This window comes from Lepidochelys olivacea (assembly GCF_965140295.1).
Source record: "Lepidochelys olivacea isolate rLepOli2 genome assembly, chromosome: 4".
In the NCBI taxonomy this organism is placed as follows: Eukaryota; Metazoa; Chordata; order Testudines; family Cheloniidae; genus Lepidochelys; species Lepidochelys olivacea.
The window spans coordinates 40,964,497-40,992,064 of NC_140414.1; the positions used below are offsets into that span (position 1 = coordinate 40,964,497).

The 27,568-nt window shown below is 38.7% G+C and overlaps 1 protein-coding gene across 4 annotated transcripts in view; it reads left to right on the forward strand.

Annotated features, from left to right (window-relative positions):
* LARP7 (La ribonucleoprotein 7, transcriptional regulator) overlaps window positions 1-27,568 on the forward strand; it is a 36,188-nt gene that overhangs the window by 4,579 nt on the left and 4,041 nt on the right. For all 4 annotated transcript variants that reach the window (XM_084626673.1, XM_084626672.1, XM_084626674.1 and 1 more), the window contains 10 exons: window positions 1,257-1,357; window positions 1,461-1,544; window positions 6,187-6,351; window positions 7,575-7,683; window positions 9,485-9,859; window positions 12,006-12,141; window positions 17,474-17,631; window positions 18,730-18,848; window positions 21,836-21,995; window positions 24,307-24,398. In XM_084626673.1, the coding sequence (XP_084482799.1) occupies window positions 1,257-1,357; window positions 1,461-1,544; window positions 6,187-6,351; window positions 7,575-7,683; window positions 9,485-9,859; window positions 12,006-12,141; window positions 17,474-17,631; window positions 18,730-18,848; window positions 21,836-21,995; window positions 24,307-24,398 (1,499 nt within the window). The remainder of the gene's footprint in view (window positions 1-1,256; window positions 1,358-1,460; window positions 1,545-6,186; window positions 6,352-7,574; window positions 7,684-9,484; window positions 9,860-12,005; window positions 12,142-17,473; window positions 17,632-18,729; window positions 18,849-21,835; window positions 21,996-24,306; window positions 24,399-27,568) is intronic.

A 27,568-nucleotide genomic window follows, 5' to 3' on the forward strand; every position in this document is an offset into this window, starting at 1 on the left:
AGAGATATGGGTACTGCTCATATGAGGAATCTTATTTATTCTTATTCTTTTCCTTCCCTTACAGCCAATTATGATGGTGCTTTTGGAGAAACTTCATGGGTGAAAATTTGTGGTTCTTTTGATTTTGTTTTTGTTTTGGTTGTTTTTGTTTTACATCAGTGAAAATGATAGGAAAGCATACAATCTCACTATTAATATTTGGTTTATAATGTAGCTGGTATGGAATCATGGAAGCTCCCACTTTAATTTTGCATTTGGTTTTGTTCCAGCTTTTTTATTTTGTGTTTTAGATATGTTTGGATGAGCGAATGGTTGTTTCTTTGCATGGCAAGGAAGACTAGTGAGAGTTCTGTAGTCTGTCCTTTGATTTTTGTTTGTGTGGTTTATTTGACTTTTACCTTACAAAGCAAAAAGCTACAGGTGTGTCAGATTTTTTGGTTAGGCTTCTTAAAGAACCACAGAATACCTGTCATTTAAGATGGAAAAGGTTCTTTCCGCTGTATTGTGCTATGTGATGTGATTGTATGATGCTAGTACAGGCTCAAAGGTCCTTTGATTTTTTTGGTAAGGTATTGTGGACATCCTCCTAGGTGGGATTGTATGCTAAATGAATGTACTAGAGTTACTTTATATCAAATGCTATGCAATCTAAAAATGATGTTAAAGCCCTCTTCCAAATGGCTATATTTTAACCTTTTTTCTGCATGTTAATGTTAAATAAACTTGGTAAAAAAATTTACCAGTACATGTATTGCAACAGTTTCTGTCAAACTTTTAGCAACATAACTCATTGCTACTAAATAGAGGGAGTGAAGGGATCTTTTGTAATGGAAGCATTGGGTTGAATCTGAACACTAAGTGAGTGCTTGGAGGAAAGGCACCTCTTCAGTGCAAAAGATTTTTACATTATAAAACCACAATAGAAAGGGGGTTTTCTTCATTTATTTCCAAAGAGAATAGTTACCAGTGGGAGCTGAAAGAATAGATCAAAATTCCTTTGGGAAGAAAGTTAATGGGGAAGAGAAATAAAATCTAAGCTTACTGAAACCCTAAATTACAGATGGTAAAAATCTACTTTTATGTAAGTTCTTGTCAATACTCAAACCAGAGGTATGCTCTTGCAGTTCTTATGCATAGAAATGGTCCCAGTGGCTTCTATGGTACTTTAGAACACCTAGATAATACTGATCTGCTGCTCATGTGAATGAGACCTAAATATGCTTTCCTTTTGAACTTGTTTTTTTTCCCTCCTCCAGATGTTGACATATCACTTCTTGTATCATTCAACAAAATGAAAAAATTGACGACTGATGGGAAATTGATAGCCCGAGCAGTTAAAAGCTCATCTGTTGTTGAAGTGTGTATTGTTTTTTCATTCTTTTTTAGCTGCTATTACTGTAGTTGAGGTGGCAGATAAGACTGTAGAAAATGCTGCCCTAATTTGTCTTTGTTGCTCTTAGCTGGATTTAGAGGGAACTAGAATCAGAAGACGTCAGCCACTGGGTGAGCAACCAAAAGATGTGGATAGTCGTACTGTATATGTGGTAAGGTTGCATCCGTTACATGTCTCATGTGTAGAAGGTTAATGGACTATTTTGTTTTTTATGAAGGTTAATTTTAAACTTATTTCTTACTGAATTGTAGACTGTAAATTCCACAGCACCTGGTCTGTTTCTGTCTTGTAAAGTGCCACGCCATGAGAATGAATAAAGGATTAGAAAGCATGCCTTATAAATATAGACTCAAGGAGCTCAATCTGTTTATCTTAACAAAGAGAAGGTTAAGAGCTGACTTGATTACAGTCTACAAGTATCTACATGGGGGAACAAATCTTTAATAATGGGCTCTTCAATCTAACAGTGAAAAAGGTATAACATGATCCAATGGCTGGAAGTTGAAGCTAGAAAAAATTCAGACTGGACATAAGGCATACATTTTTCATAGTGAGAGTAACTAACCGCTGGAATAATTACTAAGGGATGCATGGATTCTTTGTCACTGATAATTTTAAAATCAAGATTGAATTTTATTCTAAAAGATATGCTCTAAGTATTATTTTGGAGACATTCTATGGCCTGTGTTATACAGGAGGTCAGACTAGATGATCACAGTGGTCCTTTCTGGCCTTGGAATTATGAATCAGTGAACCAGTTAGGATAATGAACAATAAATAATGAATACTAGCTGGTACTTGAGGCAGGTTGTTAATGGAATTAGAAGACTGGAGAACAATGCAGCTTTGGTGAAAGGAAATGATCTTCTTCATAACATAAATATTCTAATGTCCCTTTTACTACTGCTTTTCTTTTGCTGTTAAATCAAGATGCAGCATATAGAGTGAATGATTGAACTCAAATTAACTGTTAGCAAGATAAGCAAGATCTATTTTAACACACAAGGGGTTGTGTTATATTGGAGAAATTTTCATGTATTTTCCTGCACTATTGCTTCCACAGTTTGTAACATAAGAGGAGCTGTGCTGATACAGACAAGTGCTTATATATATTCTCTGAGAGTAAACAAGGCTTTAGGATGATGATAAAGATGAGCTGGATGAGTCTGACAGATAATCTAGACCTATTTTATAGATCATTTATAGAGCGTACAATACAATAGTAGTTATTAGTTTTAGAAGTACCATCATGTTTGTTGCAAATCTGGTTTGCCCTATAGTATCATCAGTCTTTTGATAGCAGAAAGCTCCTAAATTGGTTGGTTTCAGTGTTTTATTTCTGGAAAACCCTTCCAGTATCTATGCACTGTGTCTATACTGAGATTTTTCTGAAAATCGCTATATTGCTACAGCACCAGCATACCAACAGTGCTAGCAATGGCAGTAAAAAATGCTGCTGGCTGATGTAAGCTAGTGCTCCCTCTGAGGAGCTGTATTCTTGGAAGATTTTCAGAAGGAGCTCTGTGTAGCCAGTTCCCATTTCACTGGGGCATTACCTAGGAGTCCCTTGGACTTCAGAGAGCTTTTATGGCTCCTATCAAAGTAGGTATGTAGCAGGAGCCATTAGGGGAATTGAGTTTTCATTGAACCAGCATGTTTTTTATTTGTAGTACCAACTTTTTGTGATGGCATGTATTCGGTAACCACCATGTCGGTATATACATGTGCAAAGTACCACAGCTCTCCAGATCAGTAAATAACGTGGGTTGCTCTGATGATTCTAGAGAATAAAGTAATTATACAGCAGCTCCTTTCTTTAACAACAAATAGTGATGGCTGGGCTTTTGTTAAGTGTGGTGTGATAGTGCTAATAGAATTCCCGAACGCAGTTGTAAGCTCTCCTTATTCCAAAGCTCTTCAAATATTTTGAAACTTTTCTGTCAATATTATTTGAAGTAAGCCTATTTTAATAAGCTAGTTAGTTAGGCTTTGATTTGAAATTGTTGTAAAAAGAATCATTAGTGTATATTTTGTAGACCACCAAATTTCCAAAGGTCTTATATGGAAAGTAATTTGCAATATATATCTGATCCTTCTTACCACCTACAGATTTTTTTAAAAAGAGAGAGAGAGACCAATGGTTTGGTTTTTTTTATACAGAGATTAAGTAAATTTCAAACCCTGCTAAATCACTTCTTTTGAAGCGCAACCATGGGGCGGTATAGTTCTATTAGGGTATGTCTGCACCAGGGGTTATCAACCTTTTTATTTCTGAGGCACCCCCCACCCAACATACTATAAAAATTCCACAGCCCACCTGTGCCACAACAACTGTTCTTCTGCAAATGCAGTAGATTAAAAGCCAGAGCCAGGGTTAGGGAACAACAAGCAGGGCACTTGCCCGGGACCCCACAAAGCTAAGTTGCTTGGGCTTTGACTTCAGCCCTGGGCAGCGGGATTCGGGCTTCAGTTTTCTGCCCTGGGCCCTAGGGAGTCTGACGGTGGCCCTGGTCTCTGATTTATGTCAGTGAACCCCCCCTGAAACTTGCTCGCAGCCCCCAGGGGGCCCCGGACACCTGGTTGAGAATTGCTGGTCTACACAACAATAAAACATCCTGCGACTGGCTTGGTTTGCGGGGCTCAGGCTGGAGGGACTCAGGCTTCAGGGCTGTAAAATCTGTGGTGTAGATGTTTGAGCTCAGACTGGGCCCTGAGCTTGGGCTCCAGTCCAAGCCTGAACATCTGCACCACAGTTTTACAGTCCTGCATCCCAAGCCCAACTCACCTCACCCCAGCCAGCTGCAGGTGTTTAAATGCTGTGTAGGTATTCCCTAGGGCTATGTCTATACTGCAGTGAGACACCTTCGACTGGCCTGTGACTAGAGTTTTGGGCTAAGGAGATGTTTAATTGCAATGTAGACATTTGGGCTAGGGCCAGAGCTCTGGAACTCTCCCACCTTGCAGAGTCCTAGAGCCCAGGCTGCAACCTGAGCCCAAATGTCTACATCACAATTAAACAGCCCCTTAGCCTGAGCCAACTGACACAGGCCAGCTGAAGGATTTTTAACTGCAATGTAGACACACCCTTAGAGTCCTTGATAAGTTCTGCTTCCATACTAGAGAAGGGGGGAGAGAGGTTTTTGTGCAGGATCAACACAAAGGCCGCTTTTGTAGTTTCAGATGAATAGGAACACATCCTTTGCATATCACAAAAAAATCTGCTACTGCACTTGGGCTCACGGGGACAATAGCGTATTTTTCAGCGTATGCAGCAATGCACAGCTCCATTTTTGAAACAAGAATAAAGTCCATGTAATGTATTCCTTTAAGGAGTCGCTTCATTATCTTACCTATAAAAAGAAACTTCCCTTAAGGCTTAATTGAAGTTTAAATTTCAAAACAAGTTTTACAAAGATAATCTTACGGTTAATAAACTTTCTCTGCTCTACTTTCGACTCCCTAGCAGTGCGTAATTGTTTCTGGTGCTGTACATATCCCATTAAATATTTTATGTAGTTTTAAATTCACTGACATTTAGATTGTATCAAAACTATAATGGAATGTGCTGCTCAGGCAGGCAGAGCCCATACTAAACCAATCATTTAACAAGAAGTTTCTCTCTCTTTTGGAACAGTGTAGTGTCTTGTCACTAAGTTCTTCAGTTAAAACCTTTTTAGAAAGATAAACCCGTTGGGAGACTAAATAATGCTGACATTGCAATTTTTGTTTCTATAAGTGTTCGAAGATGTATCTTGTCAAAGGGGCCACCCATAAGGGCATCTTTAGAAAGGTATAGGAAGCTATTCCTGAACTAGAAAGAGCTAATAGTTTGGACAAGCTTCCACTGTCAGCAATAAGGGGAAGCTAGTAGGAACTGAGGCAGGCTGTCTGCAAGTTGCCAAAATGTGTGGCATAAAATTGCCAATTCATATGTGCCTATTGCCCAGGTGACTGGCTGGCTGAAAACCCCGCACTGGTCATCACTACAGATGGGCAATTAGCATACTAGTGCTCATCATAAAGTTTAAAAACTAAAGAGCTACCAGGTTTAATTTACCAGTTCTTTCACTAGTGCTTGTTTGTTGTTGCAAATGAACACCTATTTCTCTGAACTGTGAGTTACCCAAAGTCAAAAAACCATTGTGCTGTGAACTGATTGTTTCAAGCCAATGAGACTGCACTGGCTCAAGGTTCCTTATGCATGGATGTGATTGCAGAATTGAGTTTCTGGTACAGGAAACGAGAAAATAACATATATCAAATGTACATTGTTGTTTTTACCAAGGGTACAGTTTAAAGTTGTGGTGGGCAACCTGCGGCCCGTCAGGGTAATCCACTGGCGGGCCGTGAGACCGTTTGTTTACACTGACCGTCCGCAGGCACGGCCGCCTGCAGCTCCCAGTGGCCAGGAATGGCAAACTGCGGGCGGCCGTGCCTGCGGACAGTCAGTGTAAACAAACTGTCTCGCAGCCCGCCAGTGGATTACCCTGATGGGCCGCAGGTTGCCCACCACTGGTTTAAAGTGACATTTCCAGATGAATGCTAAAACCTGCTGTTCCCTATACTGATTAATTTACTATTATTTATCTACCTATTTCATTCAGTAAGCAAACTTGTCTAGAAATGTGAAAATATTTCCTAAATTTTTCTTAGGTATTTCATTGAAAACTCTTAAATAGCTAGCAGTACTAGGCTACATTGAGCCTCTGATACTGTGGTAATTGACTATATGGGAACGTGTATATTATATTGCTAAAAGAGATATGTTTCGTCTTTTTTTTTTTTTTTTTTAGGAGCTGCTTCCCAAAAATGTCAACCACAGTTGGATTGAGCGGGTATTTGGGAAATGTGGTAATGTAGTTTATGTCAGTATCCCACGTTATAAGTCCACTGGAGACCCAAAGGGATTTGCATTTGTTGAATTTGAAACAAGAGAGCAAGCAGACAAAGCTATTGAGGTAGGCCCATCTTTAACACTTCTTTCCAGGTCATAATTAAGACTACGATTTAGTCATGGGTATTTTTAGTAAAAGTCACCGACAGGTCACAGGCAATAAACAAAAAGTCAGAGCCAGTGACCTGTCCATGATTTTTACTAAAAACACCCATGACTAAATCTTAGGTGCTGGAGGAGAGGGGGTTCTCCAGCAGACGCTGCTGATCTGGGGGAGGGTGCTCTGGTGGCCGCTGCTGCTCCAGGGGGGTGGGTCCCCACCACTGCTTCTCTAAGGATGGGGGCAGCCCAGGGGGTCCCGCCGCCACCACTCCTCCGAGCCACGGGGTGGCGTCTGGGACCAGCTGCCTGGGGCTGCCCAAGTAGCAGCCGGTGTGGCTGGTTCCGGGCCGGGCACGGCTGCTTGGGCAGCCCTGGGGTCAGCAGCTGAAGCTGCAGAAGTCACGGAGGTCCTGGAAAGTAAAGGAATCCATGATTTCTGTGACCTCAGTGAAAGACTCACAGCCTTAGGCATAATAGAGTGGCAAACGTGAATAGTCTCTAGTGCTGTAAAGGGAAGTGGAAGGGAAACTTAAATACAGGAATTCTCAGAAATAATATAATTTCAAAGCCTGGATATTACCTTGATTTTTTTTGTCATTTTTTCCCCCCAAAACCTGCAAATAGCTTTACAAACTGTAAAGTTTTCAAATTCAATTAAATTAAGTGAAGCAAATAAGAGAAACGCAAACTGATATTTTCTCCCTTAATTTAATTGGGCTATTTTTTAGCTCCTTTTGAACCCAGAATAAAAGTGTCTGTTTATGACAGCAGCAAAATGGGAATGAAATGGCCTTGCACAGCTCACTGGAAGAGGATAGTGAAGGTATTAATACTAACTTTTATCATAGCTTTGTGGTGTGGTCTTAAGGTTTTAGAAATTATCATTCCGTAGCACAACAAAAACAAAAGTAAAACTGTTGTATTGGCCAAAGGAGCCAGTAAACTAATGACTTGAGGACTAATAAACTTTTAAGCAGTGCTTGTGGACCAATTATCCAAAAGAAGGTGGTTCCCCCTCGGTTGGATTCTTCAGAGACCACATCTTTCTAGAATGAGTGTAGGGGCAGTATATATTTTTAGTAATTATTTCTTTTTGGGGGGAAGGGTATTCCGCTGTGAATAAATTTAGTTTTTAAATAATATTTTGTTGATCTTAAATACTTTCTATTTTTTTTTTAATTTAAGTTTTTGAATAATCCACCAGAAGAAGCACCAAGAAAACCTGGGATGTTCCCCAGAACAGTAAAAAATAAGCCTGTTCCTGCGCTGAATACAAGTGACTGCAGTGTAGTGGGTAAGTATTTTGGGAGGGGGAGGGGAATATTTTGGGCATAGTAATTTTTAATTCAGACATCTTAAACTCCTTTTGCGTAAACTCCTTAATTAATCTATTAATTTAAAACTTTATTGAAACGGAAATTTGTAATTTTTTTTTTGTTTTCCTTGGCAAATATGGGTTTAGGAAGCAAAACTGGAATACAGAGATGAAGCATCTCTGTTTTCAGTAGTAAATTTCTGCCTCTCTTTTCTTCCTTGAATAAGGATGAAAATGTCCTTTCATGCTAACCAAGAAGCAACATTGTTTGCTTTCATACTGGCAGACTAAGCTGTACTATTTATTAATCATCATTTAAACAATCACCATGAGTCCCAGTCAAATTTTTCACACTAGCATAAAAACATTTAGTATTGAAGAGAAGGCTATAAATTACAATAGCAAAATTACATTTAAAGATTGTTAAGGCCACTAAAACCAAAATGTGACCACCTAACAGGTCTTGGATGGCAATCATCTGGCATTTTTCTTTCTGTTGAACTTGTTAGCTGTATTCCTTTACCAGTTCTTTCACTAGTAGAACCAGAGAAATTTGCCAGAATTTTACGGTCTGAACATCTCACTGAGGATCCTTCACAGTCTTCATAACTCCATTGCCTCTGAGCAGAGACTTCTAAATGTCAGTAGAATGTTTGCTCACAGAAACATGGGAAAATTGCCAAGGGAAAGCCCTTCAATATGCTTGAGCAGTGGTTCTGTAAATGATCTGTAGATTAATTTTGATAGCATAATCTTTCAAGGAGCATGATTATAGTTTCAGTTGATTTGCCCAGCTCATTCTTACCTTGTTTTTGACGGAGGAGCTCACTTTGTCTCATAAAGGGTCTTGAGGCTCCCTCCATTCATACAGTGAGTTTCCCCATCACATCCATCATTTTTCTGGCCAATGACTGACTACTCTTTTATTAACAACAAGGCTTTGCTCCTTAATCATTTGTAGTAGTGATTGGTGCGAATCAAAAGGTGGAGGTGCTGCTTCTATGTCAGGGCCTGACTGTGCTGCTTCTCAGTAGTGTTCCCAGCCCGTGCCAGTCTGGAAGCAAATAAACAGTACTGGGTATCAGACCTAATTTTCCCTCATTACAGTACAGATAACCTCCCTATTAGGTAATTTGGCAGGCATGTAATTCTTGCTATATACAAATTGTGATAGATTCAGTGGGTTCATAAAAGCAGTTATGACATTTTCCCAATATCTACCAAAGGTTGGGTCTCCCCAATAGAACTCATAATTTGTCAGCCAGCTTTCCTATTTACTTGTCCATCTTGACTCAGTAAGGACCCTTCTCTTTCCTGCCAACCTCCAAAAGCAGCCAGTTCCAGGGAATGTTGTAATCACATACAAATCGTGAGGAAGAGCAGGACTTTACCTCCAACCCTTTCAGGCACTCTTGATTCTCTCTGCTAACTCAACAGGAAGCATTCTAGGAAACCTCTTCTCAACCTTCACTTGCAAGACCATGCCCCCCCCTCTATATTGGGAGATTCCAGCAAAAATCCCTCTAGTTTTATCTCATCTCCCTAAAATAATCAGTAAAGCCTTCTGGGACTATCTCTTGCCTCTTTCCAGTAATTGCAAAGAAGTCTTACAGGATGATCCCCATCCCAACTTTCCCAGGAACTGAAAATTGAACTTTGATCTCTTCATATGAGGGCATGTTGTGCTACCTCTATGTAGTTAGGCTCTCTGATCTAATCTAAACTTTCATCAGGAATGCTAATTGACAAAGTTTTAAATGTGGTGTTTTGCTTTATACAGAAGAGAAGAAGAAGAAGAAAAAGAAAAAATCCAAAATGAAGAAAGAGAGCAGTGTACAGTCAGCTGCAGAAATGAAAGAATCAAACATGGACACTACTGCAGATCAAATAAGCAAGTCAAAGAGACACAGAACAACATCTGAGTGCTTGGAAATGGAAGTATCTGGAGTCCATAGGCAATCTTCTAAGAAAGAGAGAAAAAAATGGGATAGAACAGAAAGCCCAGAATTAACTGAGGAAAGTAGGCTAGGGAAGAGAAAAAGAAGCAACTCTGGAGATGTAGAGGCATTAGGTGCAAAAGTCAAGAAAACTGCTCAAAAAGATGATGTTCATTCTGCAAAAGAAGAAACGACAGAAGCTCAAAAGGATTCCAAAGGTAAAAATATTATTGAATTTTGTAACTTTTGTATTTCCTTTTAGCTGCAGAAAAGCAAAATTAAAGAGAGATGGATTTTGGCAATCTTCCAGAGATAGTGAAAGGTGGGTTTGCAGAAGAGGAAGAAGTGGGAATTGGGGAAGAGATTGGGAGCCAAAAAAGAATTTCCTTCTCAGTGTTAGAAATCTTATTGTTAGGGTGTAAGTAAAGGCAAATCAGTTCCTGAAAACCCACTTCCTTATGGAAAGGTGGAATTTTGGACGAGTTAGTACCTTGTGGCAGACAAGTGAAGGAGTGGGGAGCCCAGTAGGAGTCTAGGCTAGAGAAGAGCAGGGTTCCATGAAAGGAGGAGGGAGTGAAGGAGCTGTGCATAGAGGGAGGTGGGGGATACATGCTCATGGCTTTGGGAGGGATGGCTTCAGGGGTTACTAGCCCTAGTACTTGGACTAGTGTGTATTGGGTAAATTTATGTGCTAAGGAGAGTGGCAATGGATTCAGACATTGGACACCAATTACTTTTTATCAAAAGGACTTTAGTCTTTTGAAGCATTTATTAGTGGTATTTGGGCCAATAGCTGGCAGATACATAAGGGTTCAGAGAATGAGTTGAGGAATATGTAGAGTTGGATGTCATTGCTCATAGAAGTTCTGTCAAGTTTAAAGCTAGCACAGAGACATTCCAGAGAGATGAGCTTGATGGAGAATAGCAGAGCGACTAGATCAGATTTGAGGCTCTTCTCAGAAATTAATACGGTTTACAGGGAAGGCTCAGACCTGGTGTGGGCAGCTGGAATGCCATTGAAATTAGGTGTAGATTTAAAAACTCAGACTATGTTGAAAGGCCCCATATAAAAACCTAGATGGGTAGGTTTAAAATCAGAAAAGGAATGTGTTTGAGACGCTTTTTTCTTTTTCTTTTTTTAACTAGAAATAGGAAAGATCTAGTGACACAAGATATCAAAAGCTATGTCAAAATTACATGTGAAGATAAGGATCCATGGTTAAAGCTAAAAGTAAATAGCTAATCACTTAGACTACAGCAATCTTAGTTTGGGGAAAAGGTTGACATCCGCAGGTCAAAAAGTTTGTGTTGAGAAAACAACTTCAGAACAAAAGTCATAAAATCCTGGCAGGGACCTTTTGAGGTCGAGTCCACACACTGTGGCAGAGTGGGTTGCGACCCCGTTTTAATGGGGTCACCAGGGCTGGCTTAGACTTGCTGGGGCCCAAGGCCAGAGCCAAAGTCTGAGGCCCACCTCCCTGGGGCCAAAGCTCAAGCCCAAGCCCCTCCCCGTCTGGGGCCGAAGCCCGAGGGCTTCAGGTCAGCGGGGCTTAAGTTACAGGGTTCCTGCTGGGGCGGAAGCCCTTGGGTTTCAGCTTTGGCCTCCCCACCTGGGGTGGTGGGGCTCAGGCTTTGTCTTTGGCTCCCAACCCGGTACGATTGGGGTCGGGCTTTGGTTCAGACTTCAGTCCCCCACCCTCCTGAGGTTGTGTAGTAATTTTTGTTGTCAGAAGCGACTCGTGGTGCAGAGACGTTTGAGAATCCCTAGGCTAGTGGCTCATGCTACTGATGAGGGGGAAAAGGTAGGGAGACAGCAACTATTGTTGGAAATCCGTTAATTAGTTTCTCGTATTCACAGAGCTGGCGATGGTTTTGATGTGAACTGGAAGGGGTGTGGAGAGGAAAAGAATGATGGATTATAGGTGGATTAAGGGAGAATTAAGAATCTAAAATGAAGGAAGCAATGGAGTACAATATCTTTTCAATTTTGTAAAGGATAAACTGAAAACTCAGTGCTCAGTGTAGTAAGGAGTGAGGGGTTGGGGATGAAACAAAGTAGAGAATAATAATACTCTAAAACAAGCACCATTGCATTCTGCATTGTTTTTCATGTTGGCTGACAGAGACAGTTTGTACTTGTCTGTACTTTTTTAAATATACTGTGGAAATAAATTAGAAGAGACCTCCCTACATTTCACTGTGATATTAGCAGGAAAAATTCAAACGGAAAAAGTTGATCATAAATGTTGTGTCTTAGCAGTGCTTCTTAGAGCAATGTAAATGAAGGAACATGCCATTTCAGTTATGTTTGTCGCTTTAAATATGATATGTCCAATTATCTTTCTTTTGGGGTTTTTCATTTAGAAGTTACTACAGAAGAGGAGAAAGATGGTGATAAGAAAGATACATCCCTTTCAAAATCAAAAAGGAAGCATAAGAAAAAGCACAAAGAAAGGCACAAGATGGGAGAGGAGGTCATTCCATTGAGAGTACTCTCAAAGTACGTTATGATATAAACTAATATGTTTATAACATTCAGAGTAGGTTTCTGAAGTTAGTAGTCCAATTTTTGTGCTGATTGCTATCTTTTTGAATGGTATGGTATATAGTCAATGGTATTAACCTGCTTGAACTGTAGGGCAGTAAAATTTTTTCCCCTCCTAATCAGTTAGCTGCTATAAGCTCTCAGTCAACATTAGTTCAAGTTAATGTCACTGCATTAATATATCAGATGAATTTATTTATTTGAGAACTTGTCAAAATTTGTTTTAAGACTGCTGTTTTAGGAGTAGTATTGGGGAAAATATTATTTCCACCATATGGTGGGATGTTAGCTATATTCAGACCATGAAAAATACACAGAACCCTGCTGTCTTTGTGGCAAGTAACTTTCAGTAAAATTTTAAGGGCTACAGTTCTCACAGCATATGTTGATCACTAGCTGGGATCAAGATTAACCCTCCTTCTCTTCCCTGCAATTAGGTTCATTATGGAAGCTTCTTAAACCTAATTAAGAATCTCTCATTGACCACTGTTGGATACTGAACTAAATGAAACTCTGGTCTGTACTTTGATGGCATTATGCAGTTTGCATGAGGCAGACAGGTCTACTTTTTCTTCATGTAAACTGAGAGGACTAAATTACACCAGCGTTGCACCCTTTCAGTTTATGGACCATGCTTTTTTCCTTCCTATTAAAGGAAATAAAGTGCCTGAGATAGTAAAAAGAAAAGGAGTACTTGTGGCACCTTAGAGACTAACCAATTTATCTGAGCATAAGTGAGCTGTAGCTCACAAAAGCTTATGCTCAAATAAATTGGTTAGTCTCTAAGGTGCCACAAGTACTCCTTTTCTTTTTGCGAATACAGACTAACGCGGCTGTTACTCTGAAACCTGAGATAGTAAATGTTCAGGATTGAACTTCAGGCTTTCAGTTAATTCTTCCAACAAGTTAAATATTGTTTTTTGCACTTGTTTTCCAATTAATGAAAACTTAGCTTCAGTTATGATTTTACTATCCATGCAGACTGTTGGGTCAGTCATGGCACCAAATCTGCTATTAGAAAGTCACTTTTCTCCTATGTAGTCCCATGATGTGTGTAGGTAATGTTTCATATATTTTACATGTTTGTTTGGAAACCATATTATGATACTCTTTTATAAATTTTAACAGGCAGAACAAGCTATGTAGCTTATCTTGTAACTAGCATTAAGTTTCCATTTTAAATGCTGCTTTTTAGCCAAGCTGTGTTGCCAGGTCCTTTAAATTTAATGGGATTCTTTCAAAAAGGATACTTTTAAAGAGTTGTGGATAACTATGTTGTACTTTCTTAGATCCTTCCAAGATCAAAATTTGAACTGTTCATGATTGTTGATTAGTATATTCTACAAGTGAACAGACCAAATTAATCCCCAGAAACAAATTTATAAGCAGGATCTTTTACATGTTTAAACTGTTATATAGTTACCCAAATTTAAATGCCTTCATGTTTTGTCATAATGGTATATGTGAATGTGCATACTACTTTTACACCAACATGCCACTGTTAACTTTGTGTGACATTTTCAAATAAAAATAACTGTCCAATAAAATATCACAAGTTTCTAAAGTTTTACATACTTTATTAAATATTCAATATACAATATATACAATATACAATGCATCTTTTGATATTTATCTGAGAATATCTTGTTTCTTTCACTAATTTGTCCAGTATTACATTGCTATTTCCTGTAATATCTATTTGTATGTCTTACAGTCCATCACCATTGCTAAAGTGCAATTCCAGCTTTTACACAACAGAGTTGCATATTAGCAACAGTAGTGGCCTGCAGTTAAGATATTTTACAAGAGATATTTACAGCGAACTTCAGATGAAAATGTAAATTGAGTAGTTTTGTTTATTTATATTCCTTCTAATACTCTTAATACCAACATCTCATTGGATTTAAAAAACAGCCATCTGTTGCTCTGTGTGTTGTATGCTACCTGGAAAATACAAAAAATAGGTAGAAAAGCCCCAAAATACAGTACTATCAAATACAAACAACAAACTATCAAACACAAACAACATTCCAACTTGGGGGGCCTCCAGATAATCAGTGTACTTTTAACCAGTGTACTTAAAACAGCATTGATCTGTAAATAAGCAATTAGGATTCACCACAACTAAAACATGGAAGCACTTACTTTTTCAACCATCCAGCAAGTACTTCCATGTTAAAGTAGAGGGGGTCCTTTAAAACAAAGACTTAACTATTTTTGCAGGAGGGAGTGCATAGCTGTTATGAAAAGAGAAACTAACCTTCTATATAGAGATGCATTAGTGCTGTGGAGAAAAACAGAGCATTGACTTCCCCCTGCCCCCCAGAGAATTTCAAATTTATGTCATGATGCCAGTCTAAGCCATGGATTCTGTCTAAGTGCTACTTACCTCATATGGGCAGGATTTCTCCCTTAGAGTATGTTTTAAATTACTATGGTAGGGTATTTTTGTATAGTTGAAATCTACAATGCATGGAATGTTTTTGCTACAGATTAATTACAATACTGTAAATCTGTAGTCCTCTTAGGTTTCCACATCAAATGTTTTCTGTGGAAATGGGCATTTTTTTCAGTGTAGATGTTCTGCAGTTGAAAAATCAGGATTCACCATCACTAAAACATGGAAGCACTTACTTTTTCAGGAGCAAAGCAAGTACTTCCACATTAAAGTAGTGGAGGTCCTTTAAGCTGAGACTGCAGACTTCTGTTATGCCTCTTTTTTCTGTAAAATATAACTACATATATGAATTTGTTAAAATATATATATAGCATGCACATTCAGACTGGTATTTTCTAATAGTAGAGTAATATATATAATATAAAATGTAATCTTTAGGCAGCATTATTGTTGTGAAAAATCTGAAGTTTGAAGTACAAACAATAAGGGTTGATATTTTAAAGGACAGACTTGGTAGCATTTGTTACTTTTTGCAACTTTTTGCACATTTTAGTTTTCTTTCTGAGTTGTGATCAGTCTATTTTCTAGAAGTGTCATAAATTCAAGACACTCAGATCCACCACCACTGAAACATAGAAGCACTTTTTCTAGGCAGCAGATGTTAAAGCAAAGAGGGTCCTTTAAAAGTTGTCAGTAAATACCTCACTTGTAATAATCATTAATATTAATTACAACATACTCTCACTTAAATAAGTTGACCAGCAAAATCATACTAATTTTTTAAAATATAAATATAATTGTTACCTGACCCATATACTGGTCTTGTCTGAACACCAACTATTGTATAATAAGAGATTTTACACAATAGGTAAACATGATTTATTATTTTTCCTCTTGTTGTGTTTATTTCCTTTTATGGGTTAACAAATCCTGTGACACAAGAGCAGAGGCAAGGTTCCTGTTTTTTCCACATGCATATTCCAGGACTGAGATCAGGATTCACCTCTACTAAAACATGGAAGCACTTACTTTTTATAGTCACAGAAAGCACCTCCATGTTAAAGTAGAAGGGGTCCATGTAAACCAGTACTTTGCAGTGTCTGCTCTCCTTTTCCACCAGTTCAGTACACCTGCTGCATGAAATATAACACAAGAATATTACATTTCTGTTCATTATTGCATAGTAGAAATGCTTCAGAAGAACATTATAAACATTGAATTACTTGCCTGGCTCATTCCCCATGATCTTCTCTTCCTTTTCAGTCTAGTTAACAGGGAGTGCCTCCTCAGGCTCTTATTTATACCATACCTTACTACAGAGTGGCTGTTGCCTTTTTATCTCAAAGAATCATTACATGGCTCTTTTGTTATTTTAATGTCTTTGCTCTGTGAGAACAGTATGATCCTGGGTGAGCTAGATGCTTTTTTGAAGTATACAGTTGTCAATGTTAACAGCTAAAACCATTACCACAAGATATCCTCCTCTTTAAAAATCCCCTATCAGCTTGTTTGATAGCACAGATTAGGGTAACAATGAGTCGTTCTCACAGTGGCACTATAGGCATTGTGTTTCTTTGGAGCAAAGCTCTAGCTGTTTGCAGAAACATCTCCATGTTAAATGTATGTAAATATATAAATTGCTTCCATGCAGTGTGGATTTTTTTAAAAACTCTAATGCATTTGAATAGTAAGGAATGTTCTTATCTCTATAGATTTGGGGGGAGGGTGAGTTTAACCAGTTTTTTTAATCAGTGAATTTTCTAGAGAAAAGTGACTAATTTTTAATGTAGTAAAACTAAAGAGGGCTCAGTGAACTAACCAGTACTGCATTAGTGTCTGTGCTCTGTGTAATTCCAGTTCCAAATAATATGTCTGATTTACCAAAGCATTCAGAATGCTTTCTGAAGAAGATGCAATACATATGGCAATTTTTCAGTAATTTTGTTCTCCTGTTAGTATTTATTGAGGCCATTTAGAAGATAAAACGAAGTGGTAATTTAGTCAGATAACCATCAGACCCTAGACAGCTATATAAAAAGATGGGGAGGCCATTAAGCGCAACAGGGGAGAGTCTCAGCTGGTATATATTGCCATAGCTCCAATTTACACCAACTGAGCATCTGCCCCCTGATGTCAGCTATAGTTTGTGTATTTTATTTGCAAGTCATTTTGACCATGTCAGCCTATCCCCACTCTCATTCGCTATCAAGATGTTGACTGTCACCTCCAATCAGTCCATGATGCTCCATTGCCTTCATTGCCCAGTTGTTAATTTTTCAAACAAGCACCCTTGTGCCTTTTCCATACTGTGCTTTGCGCTTGGGGGGCACTCCCCATAAACATCTTCAAAGCTACCTCATTATCCTCCTTCAAAACCCTCCTCAATACTTGTCTTTTTCATCATGCCTACAAAAATTTGCTAAGTTAGACTGTTGCTATACTGAGACCATGCCTATCATGCTGACCATTGTTTCATGTTCTCTATGTATATAAATCTCCCCACTTGTATTTTCCACTGAATGCATCCGATGAAGTGAGCTGTAGCTCACAAAAGCTTATGCTCAAATAAATTTATTAGTCTCTAAGGTGCCACAAGTACTCCTTTTCTTTTTGCGAATATTGTCTTGTTCTCTTGTGCTACCCCATCTGTCTCTATCTGTTGTCTCTTGTCTTATACTTAGATTACGTTTTTGGGGGCAGGAACTGTCCTTTTGTTCTGTGTTTGTACAGCACCTAGCTGGGGTTCTGGTCCATGACAAGGGCTCCCAGACTCTGCAGTAATACAAATAATATCATAATTTTGTCTTCATGTTTGCAATGGCTTTTTTAAGTCTAATTATTTTTGCACAAGTATTGACATGTTTATTCCTAAATCTTTGTTTTACGTAGGAGTGAATGGATGGATCTGAAGCAAGAATATTTGGCCCTTCAAAAAGCCAGCATGGCTTCCTTAAAGAAAACAATGTCCCAAATCAAATCTGAGTGTGTGGAGAAGATGGAAACAGATAGTGGTGTACAAAAGCGTCCTCAAACAAAAAATGTCAAATGTAAAGGTTTTTCTGATCTTTATAGTGTGTGTTTTTATGATGGGGTTGTTTTTTTTAATGCAGTTGGTGGTCATTAGAGTTTGATATTCTAATAGAACTGGAGACTAGATCTATATCAAAATAGTTCCACAGTGTACTGACTTCTCTGAATGGAAAAGGCAGAGTGAAATAAAGTTTTTACAACACTTCATATTAAAGGAGCTATCTTATATAAAATAAATTGTATTAATATTGATTATGATTTATTGCATTATCTGAATTAATGAATAATCAAATTATTTAGAAAATAATCCAAGATTACAAAATGATGTTTGGTTTTGAGACGTTTAGTTTAATTTAATGATAATAGTTCATAGTAAACTAACACGTGTATTGCGGTAGTTTCCATTTAAGGACTGTCTATATAAGCAGTGCCTCCATGGTAGTCAGAACCATGTTTCAACTCAGTTCTTGACAGTACAATGCTGGCAAGGTTTGTGTGGTGAGTGTAGATGGGATAAACGGTGTTCCAGACAGGTTTACAAAACTATATGGTAGAAACAGATCAGGTTATGATTCACCCTGTTTAGTGACCAAGGTACTGTACACTGTTTGTACCTACTAACTCACAAGAACTACACTAAAACATTTTTCCAACAATAATAAAAGTGCCTTACGCTGTTACTGGGTTGCACTGAATCCCTTGAACGTCTGTCCACAAACTTCTAGCCTAGGAGTGTTAAACCTTTTTCAGCACTCTTCAGGATTTGGGGTGCAAAGATCCTTACCATAGGTTGTGTTTAAAACTGCAAAAGGACTTGTATATGGCCCTTTTTAGGAGGGATTTCTAATTGATTCATTCATTATGCCTGGTATTGTCACTTTGGTTTTTATCCTTTGAAATACTAGTCACTGCCATCAATAGCCATATATATATAAACTGATCCAAACTAAGTATATATCCATTGCAGCAGTGTTTGGTATCTGTTGTTTCATTCAATGTCTGAACACCACCACAAGATTTATTGCATTGTTTGTGTGATTTTTGTGGTTATCTTGTGTTTGTCAAGTTAATACATGTGAACTTTCATTATGCTCTTTTCCTCTTCAAATTAACAGCCACCAGTGAAGATTCTGGTCCCCCTGAGAAAGCTAACACAATGGGACCACAGTTTGTGAATGGAGTAATTGTGAAGATCATTAGCACCGAACCCCTACCAGGCAGGAAACACATCAAGGTAATGCCTTTGTAACCTCAGGGCAGCTGTTATCTTTTCCCCTTATACCATCCTGAAAATGATTGATTGCCATTTAAACAAGTCATATTGAATTTCTATCTGGCAACTAGCTGTATACATATTTCTGAATAGTGCCCATTAATGGAAGATTTCATTAAAGCAGAACCAGTTTGAGAGAACCTATATCAAAACCAAAAGTAATAAAAGCTTTAGGCAGAGGAAAGCGCTCTCCCAGAGAAGTCAAGTTTACCATGAAAATAAGTTTTATAATACAGATTTACTTTTTACTGGGGGTGAGTTGTTTTCTCCCTCCATCACCAGCCCTGACTGCTCCACCCTTGCAATATAGGTATGACAGACATCAGTTGAATTCTGTATTGTTAAGAAAGCAAACAAAATAACTATTTAAGTTACTGGTAAGCTGTTGTTACTTCATATAAAGGCAAAATGGATGATAGTTGCTTAATATAGAATAATCTCTATTAAAAATAATATACTGTGCCAGTAATTTTTTACTGAACTTTTTTTTTACTTAATAAGGTTTGCTCATCTAAGAGGAACTTGAGGCCAATAAAGTGCTGCCTGAATGAGAGTCATAAAATATTTCCCTAGGTGACTCACAATTATTCTAAAAATGCCATTTATGTTGCATGTGGCTGTATGTAATTTGATAAATGAAATAACATGTAAGTGTTACTTATTTTTGTGCTTATCAAATTGGTATTTTGGCCTTAGTTTACACAAAACTTGTTATAAATTTGCAGCGCTGTGACGTGATAGAGGACCAGCATTCTTTTTTTATTATTTGCAACTTGCAGCTTCGTATGTATTTTTGGTTGAGATAAGAAAGAATAAATAGAGACATGAACTTGTGCCTGTTTGGGGAAACACAGAAACTGATGGTCATTTTTATCACTTGCCCCTAATTTAAATAGGGAACCTCCATTTCAGAAGCCCCGGCACAGTACTATATGAAGTATTAGTGTATGCTGGTTCTTTTTGTGTAGTTAGGGCTCTGAATTATTATATGGACTGAATCAGTTCTTTTATGACACTTAAATCAGAAGGTTTAACACTTGTTTACTGTTTGAAAAGCATTCATTATGTTATATTGGAATGAATACTCTGTAGATCATTTAAGGCAATGAGAGAACTATTTCAGCCCTGGTCTTGCAAAGACTTATGCAATTGCTTAATTTTACAATCCTGTGAATAATACAATTGAAGTCAGGGTGGCTAATCATAAGTGTCTAAACTTCAGCATGTGCGTAAATTTTTGCAAGATCTGGGCCGTATCTCTCTCTCTGAAAACAAATTGGTGATATGCTTTCAACTGAATCAGTCTTATCTATTTAGGTATTTATAAGCAGCTATCTAAGATCCAAGAGACATTAATGAGAGAATGTCTGACCTCCTCGCTCACTCATCACTTGTAATAGCTAAGCGCTATTCAACGTTTGTCTGCTCTTACATGTTTTATTATGTCAGGGTTTGTGTTACAACATGATATATATAGTCATGGGGATAACAAAGTTTTGGTCTTGTTTATGTAGATGAAATCAAACTGTATTAGACTCTGGTATTTTCAGATATGTAAATTAAATTACTTGCCTGATTTGCGTCAGTCTTAAAAAATAAATGATCTGACCTGTGACTAAGCATGAAAATTCTCAGGGGAAAATAAAGAACTGTGAAAATATGAATTATAATAGCAAGTCACTCCCATCTTAACTGTGGAGTCACACCATGACTAGAGAATAAACAGGGTAGACATAACATTTTACAAAATGTTACACAAAAATATTACTATGTTTTGGCTTATTTTAGGAAATTATGGAAATATTCTGTTGCTGGTCTGGTCACCTCTATGTTGTAAGTCTAGGTTTCAAAGTACATTCTTGACAGATGTGCAAAATATCTTTTGCTGGCTTATTGCATTATTTTTAATGTAACATTATTGCTTAAACATTTCAATTCTTGTTACCAAAATGTTGTTTCATGCTACTGAGTGGAGGCACTTTTCAGAGATCAACCAATAAGCAAATATTCTTGTAAAATTTAATTTTGGTAGTCTGAATAATTTTCTGTGGAAATGTTAAGTGGGAATACCAAACTTAGGGGTGAAAAGGTTTTGTTTGGATCACACATGGTCTTATCAACCTAGGTGCTGGGGGAGTTTAAGATTCAGCCTTGCAGCTGGAGGGTTAAAAGTAGTGCCTAATTCTTGCATAGAAACATTTTTACTTGAAGTAAGTACCTGCTGTGAATGAAATTGACTAGGAATGAGTGATACCAGTTAATTTCCCTCACAGCAAGTTTCACAGGTAAGGTATTTGATTGAAAGAGTGTGTGTGACTCTCTTCCTTCTTCGGCTGCTGGTGTCAGTTTTCAGGCGGAGATCATTTGATATAGGAGAAAAGGAACTCCAGTATCCACCGTAGTGTTCCATGTACTGATTTCCTAACCTGTTCACCATTCTTGAGCTTTTTCTTTTCATTTTCCACAGTCCTAACCTTAAATAAAATATTTAGGTGTGGAAATAAATATATTTTTGTTGGACTAACATATGAAATGGAAATACTATTGCATTACATAATTCTTCTGCTGTCATCCCTCCTAATGACTGTAAAGAACATCAACAAGGGTTAGCTGTTGTGTGGATTCATAACAGATGTAGCCTGAGCTTGGGTTCTTGGGAAACATACAACTCTGAGGTAAATTATATAGTTCTCGATCTAGTAAAAATTGACTGTTCATAGATTTTCTTCTGAAAACTCAATAAATGTTAGCCAGAAATTATTTGACGTCAGATTCGTTTATTAAGGTAATAAAGTTCCACTTTCACTTCCTTGTAACTGACTTTAGAGAATATTTCCCAAGCCATTTCTCCTTTGTGTACATCTTGGATTTTCAAAGGACAGTATTTGAAAATACTGCAGTTTATTTTTGTTCTGGCTAACCTGTCTGAGTTCTCTTTTGTGCCACAGGATGCTCTGGCAATGATAGCTAATGTTGCTTATGTTGACATGCTGGAAGGAGATACAGAGTGTCATGTTCGGTTTAAAACTCCTGAAGATGCACAGGTTGTAGTGAAAGCACATAAAGAAATTCAGATTAAAAACAACTGGAAACTCGAGGTTCTAACTGGTAAGAGGTTTATTAAAATATATGCATAAGAGACAGCTCCTAGGAGCCAAGAGCAGGACTGTTGCTGCATTTTAACTGTATTGCTGATATTCAGTTAAGATACTTTTCTGCGTTGTGTATAAATTACAGAATCAATATTTTGGTTTTATATCATTATTTCTTTTTGTTGCTATTCTCCCTTTTCTACAAAAACTAAAGCATCGAAACCTCAAACATAGTATGTCACTTTTTCTTTAGTCTGAGTAAAATGTGTTGGTATTTTAAATTGGTTGCCTTAACCAGGCCACTTAACTTTATTCTTAAAAGAGTGGTCATTTGACTTTACATAACTTCAACTGGCAGATCACTTTTTGGTTTCAGTGACAATGGACAATTTGTCACTGGTGAACCATATTCCTATTCCACTCTTCAGCCTCATAATTACAACGTGATGGTGAAATGCAAGAGTGTGTCCCTAGGACATTTGGAATAATGAATTTTATGGAAATTTTTTACTAGACTTGCTGATGACTATACAGGTATAGTTAAAGTAATAAAACTGTCTTAGTTTGGATGCAGTTATACTGGTATAAAGATGTACTGTAGCATATTGCAGTTAGGGAAGTGGAGCAGACGTATGTATGTTCTATACTTCTCTCTGCTAGACAGAAGAGCCCATTACTAAAGATTTGTTCCCGCATGTAGATACTTACAGACTGTAATCAAGTCACCCCTTAACCATCTCTTCATTAAAGACAAACAGATTGAGCTCCTTGATCTATCACTATAAGGCAGGCGTAGCTATGCTGATGTAAGTTCCCGGAGTAGACCAGACCTAAGAGCAGAGGTGGGCAAATTACGGCCCATGGACCACATCTGGCCCAAGGGACCTTCCTGCCCGGTCCTTGAGCTCCCGGCCGGGGAGGCTAGCCCCCGGCCCCTCCCCTCCCCTGCTGTCCCCCTTTCTTCCCTGCCATGTGGGCAGCGTGGCTGGCTCCTGCTGCTCTGAGCATCATGGTAAGGGACGGAGAGTGAGGGGGTTGGATAAGGGGCAGGAGGTTCTGGGGGGCAGTCAGAGGACAGGGAGCAGGGGGTGGTTGGATGGGGCAGAGGTTCTGGGGGCGAGGGGGTTTCATACGGGGCAAGGAGTTTCGGGGGACAGTCAGGGGGCGGGGGAGGTTGGATGGGGCGGAGGTTTGGGGGCGGTCAGGGGACAGAGAACAGCAGGGGAGGTTGGATAGGCATGGGAGTCCCAGGGGGCCTGTCAGGGTGCGGGGTGTGGATAGAGGTCAGGGGACAGGAAGTGGGGGGGGGTTGGCGGTCCCAGGAGGGGGCAGTCAGGGGACAAGGAGCCAGGGGGGGTTGGATGGGTCAGGAGTTCTGAGGGGGGCGGGAAGCGGGAGGAGGCGGATAGGGGGCAGGGGGGCCAGGCTGTGTGGGAAGGCACAGCGTTACAGTTGCGCAACCCCGATGTGGCCCTTAGGCAGGGGTGGGAAAACTTTTTGGCCCAAGATCCATAATGTAAGTGTTTATTTGTTATGTTAATTCTTAAGTAGAGTTCAGTTGGAAGTTTGTGATCTCCTGAAGGCAGCAATATTTCATTTTGCGATGAAGCCTTGCATTTAAACTGTTCCAGTTCTGAGATCCAAAGACAATCTGAAGAAATACAGCATTTAGTTTTCAAGTTATAATTTTACTATTCTTTATTTTTACTCTGTTTTTTGCCTTCAGTATTTTAGCATTGTCAAGTAAGACTAGAGTATTACAGTTGGGGTTGATGGACCTTGGCTTTGCGGGGGAGACTCTTACTTTACCATAGATCCCTTTCTGGGTTTGTAGTGCTCTCCAAGTCCTGGCTTAGGATTTTTTTTAAAAATCAGCTAATTGAAATGAAAATAAGTAACTTTTAACCATCAAAAAATTTCCCAGACTTGACCTCAAAACAAAGGTGATTTTTGGGAAGCAAATTTTCTGTTTTTTTTTCCCTGGGCCTTCTTCCCCCACATAAAAATATTCTTTTAGATTAACACAAAGTCAGTGGTTGAAGATTTATATGTATGCCTAATTGTGTATTTAAAACTACCTTTATTGCAGTAAGCAAGCTTCCAATTTAAAATAAGGTTTTCCCCCTCTCCTAATGAAAAGCGATTAACCTGTTCTTACACAGAAGTTCCTTCCGTACTGAGAACTGAAGTGCCAGGTTTCATCCACAGATATTGTTCACATGGTTATACATATTCAAATAAGTTGACCTGGCCATGACAGATGAAATGCTGCATTCTTTATATTGGATAACCTTATTAATACACTATCGCTTCATGTGTATGTCAAGGTGATCATGAACAGCGGTACTGGCAGAAAATTTTGGTGGACAGACAAGCTAAACTTAACCAACCTAGAGAAAAGAAGCGAGGCACAGAGAAGGTAAAATAAGTTTGAATAGTGGATTGTCTGAATTTATGTTTATTTTTGTGCAACAGTGATTGAAATATGATTTCTGTGATCAAAAGCCTGGGTGGAAGGGAAATATCTGTATTTTTCCTAAACTTTGTGATCTTCCACTCCACTTTAATCTCTTATCTAATCCTGGTGACTTGGGAGTAGATTTTACAGTCAAATGCAGCAGCAAAGTAGGGAGCAGAGTCCGGTTACTGCAGTCCGGGAGTCTGGTTACTGCAGAGTCCGGTCCAGTTGCTACACATAAAAAATAAAAATGAATGATTTGCCCACCTAGACACAGGTGTTCTGAAGCAGTCACTGCTAATGAGTGTTGTGTTTGCATGTAGTTAAAGAATTCTGATTTATGGTTCTAAGAGGTAAGACAGCTTTACATTTAATGGAATAAACTGATTGGTCCGAATAGTATTTTAAAGCTGCAAAACAATGCATTTCAAATGGAATTTAAAAGGATTTATGTGCTCTTCCATGATAAAGTTAAGGGGTCTGATTATACTAGCATTGCCAACTCCCATGGTTTTTATCAGGAGTCTTTCAATATTTGGTGTTTTCCTTAAACCCCTAGCTCATGGTGTCAGGCAATTGCATGAGAATCTCGGCTTTTATTTATAAGTAAGCTCACAGCCCTCATGGTTGTTGAGAAAACATGAACCCTTAAAGTCTCAAAAACCAGATGGTAAAAAAAAAAAAATCAAAAACTTTATTTTTTTTTAAATTGTTATTATAATTTGGAGCTTGACTCCATTTTTAAGATTGAACAGTTTGGATTGCATACACCGTGTTGGAGACCAGCGCATGAGGAATACTCCCTGCTACATCTGTGCTCTTGTATGTGCACAAACTCGCACATTTGCTGTCTATGGATGAGATTCTGTGCTACATCAGAACTTACAGCAACAGGGCATGGAGGGGGCGTGTTCGGAACCCTCACAATTCTATGCTGCTCTGAGGGCCAGAGTGGTCCCAGTGGAACCTAGGCTCTGCCCATAATAGCTATTCTTGCATAGCCCCCTAGTGCAGACACAGCATATGCCGACAGGAGGACTTCTGTCAGCATAGTAATACAGTACCATCAGTACCATCTTCCTGAACAATATTAGCTATGCGTACAGAAGCCCTCTTCTGTCTGCATAGCTGTGTCTATGTTGGGGGTTTTGCCAGCGCAGGTATATAGCCCAGGGCACGGCACAGCTAGATAGCCCAGCCCTAAGGCCAGGTCTACTTTACAAGCATCTGCCACAGTCCAGTATTGCCAACCCCAAATGATGAAAAGGTCATGAGTCAAGCTCACCAAAAATCATGAGATTATGTAAAAAGAATAGATTTGGTCTTTTTTATTTGTCTTCTGCTTTTTGAGTCTTTAGGATGCACTGGGGTCACATTTTGAAGCTTTTTCCACAGCCACAAGGTCTAGAAACTTACTTTTTCTTTAAGAATGAAAGATGAAATCATCACATATCCACTTGACTCCAGGAGCTGGGGTTTTAAGAAAAACAATGATTATCATGAGAGTTGGCAACACTGTGATCTGGCAGAGGTGGGAAGAACTGTGTTCCCTGAGTGATATAGCTGTGCTGACAAAAGCCCTTAGTGTAGACACAGTTATATTGGCAAAATTACACTTTTGCTGGTATAGTTTTTCGTTTGCAGAAGCCGGTATAAGTTGTACTGGCAAAAGTTGAATCCATACGAGGAGTGCTTTGCTGCTATAGTGTAATAGTATAACTATACTGGAAAAGCACTCCAAGTGTACACCTGGGATAAGTTGCTGCCCAGAATCTTTGTAGAACTGTGCACTGGTGCTCCACCTAAAACTCTCCTCCCACCCTGTTGTACCCCTTAAACCCCTGTTTGTTAAGGGGTTCTTGGAAGACTGCTTGTAGCTGTCATCTTCAGTTCCTGCCCTGGGGAATTTCTCCTTTGCCTAGATCTGGGGCTTTTAGAGCCCCTTTACACCACTCTGTCCCCTTTATCTGGTGGAGAAGGGGTGAAAATCTCCCCTTACTTCTCTCTTTGTCTTGATCCCCATATATCCACTGCAAGTAAAGTCTTGTGTTTGAATTTTAAAACAACCCTTTTGTTTTCACTTGTAAAACTGGAAAATCATCTGGTTTTCTTTACCAGTCTTAGTTTCCCAGTTGCATATATAGATGAAAAGGAAAAATTTCATGTGGCTGTATTGCTGCTTCCTTCTTCAGGTAAAAATGCTATTAGAAGCAGTATTTTTTACATATAAATTAATTACTGATGTTCTCTGAGCTCTCACATAGATAAAACCACCATGCAGGGATTTGTTGTTGCCATTTTTGATTAAATGATAGATTTTTATTTTTATTTTTTAAATCAAGGGTTTGATTTGACTTCAGCTGGGGTTGTGGAAACTCAGCACCCAAGTTTCTAGCACTTCTTGTTGCGAAGATAGTACAGTATTTGCTGTGCAAATTGATGTAAGGTAGCCTGTAATGTGTAACTCATCTAGGATTGCAAAAATAAACTCTCAGTTCTGCCTAACAATAACAGCAGCAAAAGGTGCAAACTCTCACTCCTCCCCCTCTCCCATCACCTTTCAACCTGGAGAGGTGTTAGCTTCAAAGCCTAGTCAGGTCTATTTAAATGCTAACATTAGTAAGCAAGGCTTTTTGAGAGGAATGATTAACGGAAGTCAAATAACTTTAACTCTTTCACTGCTCTTTGATAGTCTGTGTTCCAACTGCAATTTTCAACAACTCTAATATCTGTTTTTTGCCATGCTCATCATTGTTCATTTATAACTGTCAAACCTTTGTTAAAGATCCTTCAGAATTAGTTATGTTTTTTTTCTTTAAAGTCACAATTTAGGAAAGCAAGAAAATTATGGTAGTAAAAACTTTCATAATTAAGGCTGTACAGTTCAAGACATTACAGTTAACTAATATTGGGAATGGGCAACAGGGGATGGATCACTCGATTACCTGCTCTGTTTATTCCTTCTGGGGCACCTGGCAGTGGCCACTGTTGGAAGACAGGTTTCAGAGTAGCAGCCGTGTTAGTCTGTATTTGCAAAAAGAAAAGGAGTACTTGTGGCACCTTAGAGACTAACCAGTTTATTTGAGCATAAGCTTGTAGCTCACAAAAGCTTATGCTCAAATAAATTGTTA